This window comes from Gymnoscopelus braueri (assembly GCF_963280865.1).
Source record: "Gymnoscopelus braueri genome assembly, chromosome: 1".
Classification (NCBI taxonomy): domain Eukaryota; kingdom Metazoa; phylum Chordata; class Actinopteri; order Myctophiformes; family Myctophidae; genus Gymnoscopelus; species Gymnoscopelus braueri.
In genome coordinates, this window is record NC_137603.1 from 21,610,465 (window position 1) to 21,620,497 (window position 10,033).

At 42.1% G+C, this 10,033-nt stretch overlaps 1 protein-coding gene across 3 annotated transcripts; it reads right to left on the reverse strand.

Moving 5' to 3' along the window:
* Positions 1-9,124: 9,124 nt before the first annotated feature.
* On the reverse strand, positions 9,125-9,727 carry LOC308084962 (ubiquitin-conjugating enzyme E2 K-like; the record flags this gene model as incomplete). 3 transcript variants are annotated; one of them, XM_080427960.1, is made up of 2 exons in its annotated part: positions 9,125-9,511; positions 9,665-9,727. In XM_080427960.1, 2 exons carry the CDS (start codon positions 9,725-9,727, stop codon positions 9,125-9,127), a joined length of 450 nt encoding a protein of 149 aa, XP_080284086.1. The 3 variants fall into 3 exon arrangements, with proteins under 3 accessions (XP_080284086.1, XP_080284087.1, XP_080284085.1); XM_080427961.1 differs by having other exon boundaries at positions 9,125-9,328; positions 9,512-9,727; XM_080427959.1 differs by having other exon boundaries at positions 9,125-9,200; positions 9,330-9,727.
* Positions 9,728-10,033: the final 306 nt, after the last annotated feature.

Sequence of the window (10,033 nt, forward strand, 5' to 3'; positions counted from 1 at the left end):
TGTGTGTGTGTGTGTGTGTGTGTGTATGTGCATGCATGCATGATTCTGTATGTATAGGTGGGTGTACTGTATGATAGGGTCTGCCAAGCTTCTCCCCATACATCCCTATATAAATATAAATGCATCTTACTCAAGTAATGAGCGCTTGAATCCTCACAACGTTGTGGGCTTATAGAGATTCTATTTCCGTTACTTTTTGTGTGACGCTGTCGTATTTCAAATGACTAGAGGTTTGGGCCGCTTCACCTCTAGTCATTTGTAATACAATCTGGGAACCCATCACCAAATAAAAAGGAAAAACAGCGCCCTCTGCTGTTTTTTACTCTTTCACTTGGCTCTGGGGGGAGCAAAATGGAGCACCCGTGCGCAAGGTTTTTGGTCTGCCCTCAGCGCTCCACTTCCGGTGGTGCGCTTATGTTTTCATTCCCACTAACAATATTTCTACACTAACACCACTTCTCCCAGAGAACATGGATCGTTTTGGTTATAAGCCCACTTGTTTCTATGATGAAAGAGCAAGTTAAAATGTGAATATCTTTCCGTGGTTTTGTCTGCTCAGAGGACGCTATTGTTAAATGAGTTTCGGTTTGTTTTAAATGGGAAGCGAGAGCACAGACAGTAAATCCCGCCCACTACATTTGATTGGGTAAAGCGCGGCCTGCTTCCTGATCTGAAGGCACGCCCACTTGTAGGCCAGTGCGTACACGTTATGACAAACCCCCCCGACAGATTCAAGCGGAGAGCAGAATCTGTTCTTGAGAGATTATTTGTAATACGACAGCGTCACACGTACGTTGAAGGCGAGGAAAGAAGCCAAGGAACTGATCAACACAGTCTGTGGCAAAATTTGAGGCAAATCGAGTGATCCTGTGCCGAGCAACCCCGGACGAACTTTTGGAGGTCATTTCAATTATAATAGTAAGATAACATAAGGCTTACATGGTAAAAGGATGACCAATAGCATTATATTTTTAAAAGATTTAAAAAAACTATCTTTTATGTTTTTTCCCCCTTAAATAATGCTATTATTATACTAGAGGTTCGGGCCGATACGCGTCCCTCACACCTACGTCACACTGCCAATCCGAACAATATGTCTGAGTCATAGTGTTGGGGACTTTGTCAGAGTAACCTTTGTACCCGTCTGTCTGTGTCCCTTTTGTATATGGACATGCCTGTTTCTGTCTGTCTAAAGGTCCTCACACACCGGGGCGATTTTTTCATGCGAATAATACGTTTTTTTTAAAAACCTTATAAAGTCAATGCAAGCGAATATGCCGGGAAAAAGCGAAAAAAGCGAAGCGAAAAGGCGTCTTTTAATTATTCGGAACGAGTCCGAATTTTGCGTATATTAGCATATTCGCCGGTGTGTAACCGCCTTAACTGTGTTCCTTTTATGCCCATATATGGAGATCCCTATATGGTATACGGCCATATTGGAATGCCAATATATGGGCATATTGGTTGGATTGGCGGTTCTGGACAACTGGATATCCAAACTACTCAACGACGGGCACTACACTCCCTCGAGTCCTTGCCGCTGCGCACGTGGAGTTTGAAGTCGGTCGGTCCCATATATGCACATGACCATACATAGGCATAGCGGTCGGATATGTGGCTCTGGAGAACCGGATCTCTGTATCAGTCAGTCCTTTTCCCTTTTATGCCAATATATGGAGATCACTGATGTCATCAGTATATGCCCATATATGGGCATGCCCCCTTTTGTGTTCATATGGAGCTGACAGATGTGTTTCCGGCTGATGCCATGACGACGCGTTGAAGGTTAGACAACTAACTCCAAATTTGGGCGTAGCTGCACTGGGAACTCCTACGGCTGAGTCAGATTGACGTGAGAGGTCCGCCCGCCCTCAATCCCATTAGCCAATTTTGATATAGGATTAACACAGGCTGATAGAGGTTTTCTGCCCAAAAGGAACAATATCAAGTTAGAGACAATGACCTCAAAAGGAACGTTCAGTAAAAATAGACTATACCTGAATAACATGTGCCAACTATGTGCGGCCTGTACTGTATATGAAGTCCTCCCCTGTGTGTTCATTCTATTCATGGCAGACTGGGTCACATATCTATAGGATGGAACTGAAGAACAAACACACAGTGCATGCATGCATTGTGGATATTTCACATTGCAGGTTTTTAAGGTGACATCTGTTCTTCTTGCTTGTTGAATTTGATTCCCCAGAGTTCTTTCTGGTGACGTTTGGCTTAATGGTAGTACTAGTTTCTAGGCTGGTCCTCACCTACTGTATTTCATTTTAGATAGATCAAATTAAACTTTATACAACTTGTTAACATGATTTCAACAAGGCGTTTTAATTCAATTCCTTTAATTATTATTGTGGCAGGCCTGTTCCCTTTATCACTGACAGAAATTAATGAATTAGTGAATTCATAAATTAATGTGATATAGGGCATGGCACCCCCTACCTGCAGGATATGGCCCAGGCCCTTTCTCCCTTTATCCAAAACACTTCAGTCAGTCAAAACAAAGGTAATAGTAGGTCATAGATTTCAGACTTAGTGGAGAAGCCCCACGTACCAAGGTCAACAATGAATCCACTGAAAGAGTTCAAGCTTACAAGTACTTAGGGATAGAGATTGATGATGAGCTGAAGTCCATTGAGTGTTCTACTGTGAAGGTCACAAAACTGCAGCAGCAAACATTATTTTTTAATGAAATTGCACACTCTGAATGTTGATCAATACCTCGTGCAACTGTTTTACAAGGCTATACTACTGTAGCATCATGTCCTTTGGTCTGATTTGAGTGTTTGGTAGTATGTGCAACCAAGACCCCTTAGACCCACGACTCACTCTCTACACACGACACATTATCTAAGCCACCAGGGCACAAGGACAATTCTGCAAAGGAGAGGTATTTTGTTCATTCAGCAATTAGACCATTAGGGCCATACAAAACTATGATTTACCCCATACAATACTAGTATTGTGCAACACACACACACACACACACACACACACACACACACACACACACACACACACGCGCACACACGCACACACGCGCACACACACACACACACACACACACACACACACACACACACACACACACACACACACACACACACACACACACACATAATTGCTTACAGTGTAGGCCTACTGTAGTGAATTTTTCATTTTGTATTTGTATGTATGTCAGTGTTTTGTATTCGTGGTACCTGGTGCCTGGACCACCTGAATTTCCCCTAGGGGATAATAAAGTTGACCTGAATCGTTACCTGTCAGGAATGCAGACTCCCCATCATCACCACAGTCTGAAAAGTCTCTTCAGACTCCTCCTCACCCCATAGCAATCCTTCTTTATTTGTATGTTTTCTGTACTTGTGGCCTATTTAGACAAATGCTAGGTTTGATTTCCACCCCCTAGTTACTTTGTAGCATGTACTTATTTTCTTGGCGCTGTTAGTTGACTGGGGTTAATGCCACTTACTCTGATATTTTACTTTGTTAGTCACTCTAGATATGAGCGATATGAGGCAGCACAGCAGTTAGAGTTACTGATAGAGCAAGAAAAAGTACATAATGGTATTGCTAATCTCACATAGTTGTTTGCTGCAAGCAGGCATATGGAGGCACATTTGAACCTTACGCCCTCGGACACACATGCACTCACACCTACACACTCAGAGAGTGTCTCTCTCTCTCTCTCTCTCTCTCTCTCTCAATCACGCACGCACGCACGCACGCACGCACGCACGCACGCACGCACGCACGCACGCACGCACGCACTCACACAGTGTACAAACTCCATCTGTTGATAGGACCTGACCTTTGACTAGCCACTCTTCTGCTAGCTATAATTGTGATTCTGGTGTTGGTGATATATTTGGAGTGTAACAACATGGAAGTCTGGAAGCCTAACAAGCACAAAGTCTTGGGTAAAACAGTATAGTATGTCTTCAACATGCATTGAATACCCATGAATTTGAATAGGAGTTTTATTGAACCTTCTGTGTTGCTGCTTGATTTGTTTCCGTGGTTGGTAGAAGAAAGCATCATACTTCAGATTCTCCAGTTGCCGCTTAAAACAGAGCCTGACTGAATGTATAATGCATTTAATCAACTCTGGCTCATGAATACAAAAATAATAATTAACTTTCAAGAGAAACAAACAGACGTATTTGCATGAAAGTCAGAAAAGATAACAGAAAGAGAGAAGGAAAAAGAAGAGTGTGAACAAAAGCTTAGATGTTACTATAATGGACCTGTCAAAATGAACCTTTTCATGTTCCATTCAGTTTAGACTAACACCTCAGAGCATTGTAGTAAAGACTGAGGTTCAAAATAACAAGCGAGGTCCAAAAAAACAGGAGGATTAAATGTCAGGTCACTCTTTGATTAAAAACCTCTCGCATTTTGTCACTGACAATTACGTTCTCTTTGGCCTAGTTCCTCCTGTCCTCTCCTGCTCTTTAGGGTTGCATTCCACAATTTTACTGTATTTCCTTTCTTCTTTCACTTGTTTGTCATCTACACTTTTATCCTATATTCAATTTGGCTAATGGGAGGGTGGGCCGGCCGGCGGACCGCCACGGCCCGTCACTACAAGTCAGACATAACCCCGTCACATGCCCATATATGGGCATATACTGATGACATCAGGGATCTCCATATATGGGCATAACAGGGACAAGGAATGACAGATACCGAGATCTCGATATATGGGCATATCGGTCGGATCGGCTGTGCGACGTAGATGTGAAGGCCATGTAGCGGCCGGAACATCTAGTTATTTAAAAGGGGGATATAAAGGGTATATTTAGCTTAATTAGAGGTGTCATCAGTAACCAATTGAATATTGAATCTTTTGTCTGTTCAAACTTTGGCAACATTTCCTGTGCTGAGACATCCATGAACATTAGGCGTGCATGGGATCGGGTTTTACCTAAATACAGTTAGTCTACACAAGTAAATACATGTATGTGTTAATGTAGCTTTGTAACTTACTCAGTTGTGGGTCCATTTGGTGGGATAAACACATAATCAAATATACTATAAAAAATGTTTTATTTGTCTTCTCTTGTGTGTTTGTTTGATAATAGTGAAAAGGTATGTTTTGTTCATGTGTCATGGCTTTGTGATTGTTACCACTTGGCCACTTTGCTTGCTTTCTCTATAAGTTCTATGTCTGTATTCCAATGTGACCAATTGTGACTCTTCTGTCTAAAATGCTCTAAATATTTCCTATTATAGAACTTCATGCCTCCTTCTCACCATCTCTGAGTACATTATATCATTTTATATCATGCTGTCCTCGTTTCTTCTCTCACTCTCTCTGGTCTGGCCCCATTTCAATCACACCACTTAAAAGAAATGTGAGAAACACCGCTGTTTGAACAAACTGTCTTTGGTCCTTTGAAGCGTGATGAACAAGCACCTCTGATGGCTCAGCACATCTCTCATTCTGTCCATCTAATCCTCAGTCATTCAATTCTTTTTAAGATTTCAAGACTTTTTTCTCTTCTTTTTGGATGTTACATTGTATGAGTACATGTTGAGTTCCCTTGAGTCAATAATGATGGAATTAATGAAGATGACAGTCAGGTCTTCAGGTAATAGCTGATGTTTATTGCAGAGCAGTCCATGAACAGGTTAGCTAAGCAGTTGTTCTCTGGTCATCTTATTTAAATGCAAATCAATCTCTATTATATACAAGGTTATCCTATCTTTATACCACCAATCACATGAAGTCCACCCTCTAGTCACGGTGTGATCACATGCACTCCGTCTTCAATTATATTTTGCCATCTTCCATAGCACACGTGCAGACACCGTGATCCACTGATATCAATGCCACTGAACTTATGTCTAATGACTAGTTAAATACAACTGTGTAACAGTTATCTAATTACTTAGTAATCAACGGTCTATAGCCTCCTGAAGCAAGGCCTAGTACACATTATGGTACAAGAAAAATAAGCATATACCATCACCACACATTATTCATTCTGACATACACAAGAAGGCCTTATGCGCCATGAGGCACGAAGTGCTTAGGTCACGTGGGAACAGGATGGGTACACAAGAGTACAATTCTTTGGTTTTGGTTCTTCAACATTGTGGCAGTAATAACAACATTATGTTGGTGTGTGTTTAAATATAAGGCAGGTGTATGAGAGGGGGGGGCTATGGGCTTTGTTTGTGTGGTAGGCTACCTCTAGAACACATGGGAGTTATCATTTTCAAAGCTTGTTATTGTTCTTCTGAAAGGTCTGAGCATTCATAAACCTGATAGTCTGGGGGGGAGTAGCTATTCCACAGCAGCCTACTGCCAGTGGCCTTCTGGCTGCAAAGCCATTTGGGCAGCATCTGAAACAGTCTGAGGTGAGACTTGGTTGGGATTCTATTTTCTTCCTGCCTTTTAACAGGATAAGGAAATCCATTCATGGTAACAGATAAGGAGGAGTTCTGGGTCCGATGTAGGGCTGGGCAATTAAACATATATCAAAACATGGTGGCCACTCACTTCCCCACCCAGATACTTATCCTGCCAGTCCGGGGGAATCAAACTGGGAACCTTCTGGTAACAAATATTCCTCTCTGACCCTTAGGCCACTGCTGCCCCAAATCATATCCCTGTGGATATGAAGTTTCTGTTAAATAAACTATAGTACAGACATAGCAGACTGCTACCATATTTTTTATCACTGCAGTTTGGAGCAAAGGTTAGAGTTCTGACACTTGATGGATCCCAAGGTGTTTGCCAGATGGAGACGACATACTGTATGAACAAGGGCAGGAAAGGTGTTCCATCTAGCCTGGTGAACTCTATTACAACCAACCATCGCAAACCCCCCTCCAATGTGTTTCTGCCCTACATGACCTGCTCATATCCAGCTAATAGTACATATCGTCGCTGTCTGGCAGAAACCTTGTGTCCCCATATTTCAACTTATGTTTTACCGTCAATTAATGCCCTACTTCGTCATACTACAGTGTCACACAAAAGTAGAAACATTGCAAAAATAGCCAATCTGCAAGCTCGCAACGTGTCGCGATGCGGCACGCTGTGAGCTTGTAGATCTGCAATTTCTTGCAATTTTTTTTGTTTTGTTTTTGAGTGAAAATGAAAGTGGTGTGTGTCTGTAGGTATTAACAAGCCTTTTACACAACCTTGTGACTAAATAATATACATTGGATCTATTGGAACTGATTTTTTTATCCATTTCCTGAAAAGTAACGGCTTTGGACATTAGAGGTTTCTGCCAAACAGCGATGAGCCCTCAGTAGGCCTATGTGTGGTAAAAGTGAGCAGCCATGAACCCAGAGAGAGAGGAAGATGATGATATATTTTATTTGCTGTGAAGGTTGAGACCAGATGTGCTCTCCGTAATGTCGAGGTAAGACCAACATTATTAGAAAAGCTCACAAACTGAGCCAGGCTGGTGACACTTGGACCTAAAGGGGGCAAAACCAATCATAACACATCTTTTCTCACACGCATGACTCGGTGGAGGTGTGTGTGTGTGTGCGTGCGCGCGAACGTGCACACACCTTCCCCTCTCCCTGCATAATATGTCCTTATGCATGTTGAACAGTGCACCCACTGACAGCAGCACCCACGTTGTGACGGTCTTCTGTTAATCTATGCTAAGCAGTCCACTTCTCGTGACCTCCACTCGTGGTACCTCGGTAAAAAAAAAGGGGGGATATTAAGCATAATTGCAGGCCTGCTGCCTGGTATTAAATGGGCATGAACCCATTATCATCAGCATGGTAATGGGTTAAACCATTATTTTTAGAAGTTAACAGATATATAAAGTCGTTGCTTGTGATAGTTTTTTTTACTGCTGCTGTTTCTTTATTTTCCGGGGTTGAAAGTAAATATTTGGTGTACCCTTATTGGAAATTTGCTATCTCTGTGCCTTTGTCCCGATATTACGTAGGCAGTGATTTTAATACCCCCGCCGCCCCTATTAAAATGTTTTTTATTGATGAGGCGTGGTTTCCACCGTTTTTATTATTCCACAAAGCTGTACAGTATACACACTGGTTTCATAGCCATCAAGGTGACTGCAACAGAACTGGATGTGCCTTTAGTTTTCTCCTAGGAATGGTGCCAGTAGTTATATCACTATGTACCTTGGCCAGGAAAACCTATTAAAAGGTAACATACTATAAAGTGCAAAGACGTACAAAGACAAGACATGTTAGAGGTACAGCAAATAATATGTTTGTGTGTACTTTAGAAAGGGGATATTTTAGGTCCTAGAAGGATGGGAAGGTGGCCTGGCTCTGAAAGACACAAAAAAAAGGGTGATTCCGTGTTAGCATTATAGTGACAGTGTGCTCAAAAAACACAGACACAGATCTGTAGGCTACTGTAGATCCCCATTGACTTTATAAAAAGTGATAAAAAAAGAAGTTAAAGTTGAAATATAGAACATATTATGCGAACAAAAAAATGTGTGCACGATAAATCTTATGCTGAACGGTTTGTGGGATTAGCTCCGGACAGCCACACATACACACTCTTATAGATGGCTACCTCTTTCAAAGCCATGCACGCTGTAAAAACATCCAAAACCTTTGCCGGTGTTGGAAGTCTCTATAAAGGTAAGGACACCCCATACACTTTCATTTTCACCACAACTGCATCTATTCAGCCAAGACTTTAGTCAGGATATTAAATGTCCATCAAAAGAATATTCAAACGTCCAACTGGGATGAAACAATAGAATAACTCAAGAATTGCAGTTTGAAGGGTTTCTCTTGTTTCCTTCAAGATGATTTAGAAAATAAAAATGCACAACCTATCTTATGCCAAGAGTGCAAAAAGAAAGGTCACGAAAGGGATAATCTTAAGAAATGTTTTTCTTTTTTCCTTTTTTCTTTCTTTTTGGGGAGGGGGTGAATCGATTAAGTTGTTGAAAGAGAGTAAAGAATGGCGAGAGACAGTAGGAAGCAATTTGGCGATTGTGGTGCCATTTGTATGTACAAACATGCTCCTTGTAACAACTCTTGCCAAAGACTCATAGTTTGAATGTATAGTAATGCAATGGTGAAATGGCAAGCGGGCGGAGTTGGTGCTGTTGATGAAGGTTTTGGGGATCGTCAAAAGCCTGGCTGGGACTCAGTTGCTGAGGAGCATGTTTGTGGCTGTTTTCACGTCCCAAGATTGTGTAGACAAAGCCACTATTACTGTATTCCTTTCAAAGCCCATAGCACAGAGTTTATCTATTTTCTGTGTGTAGTCGGGAATGGAAACAGGAGAATCTGCGTACACGTGAGACCACAGCCTTGCCGTCTGACAGAACATCTCTGGGTTCTGCTTGTACTGGCCTGCGACGACTGCATCCTGGGGGTCATCTGGTTCAGCTGCAGCAAGGAGAGCTTGTAGAGATAACAGCACTGTCCTCAGAGACATGGCAGCCGTCCACTGGTTCTTCAAAATGTCCAGACATATGGCTCCAGTCACAGAGCTGATGTTTGGGTGCCATATCTTAGTTATGAACCGCACCTTTGGTGGGTTAAATGGATAGGTTTTGGGGATTTTTATTTCAAGGTGGTACCTTCCACCTTCATATGGTGTGTCTGGTGGACCCGCAATCTCCCCTCTCAGCTCGGTGAAATTTTCATCCACTAAATCTAACTTTATCTGGTTTTTACTTGCATCTTCTCTTTTATGAACATCTTTGATCTCCCGCTTGATCCTCTGAACCACAATATTAGCCATGGCTTATTCTCCTGTCCCAAAAATAGGCTTCTTCCCTGTTGTTGAACGTGTTTGTTCTTGATATTGACTGCTGCTTTTCTCCGGGATATCAATGTATCAGCCTTCCTTCTACTATTTCAATCTGAAGACAACTCCCTGGAAGAACTAGACGTGCAATGCACACGCTAGTGAAACTTAGCACCTTAAATACTTGTATAATGACATCATGAAATCTATATAAATGCCCTCTGACGTCAGAGGGCATCAGTCGGATAGGCGGTGTGACGTAGGTGTGACGTAGGTGTAAGGGCCCAAACTCTAGATCTG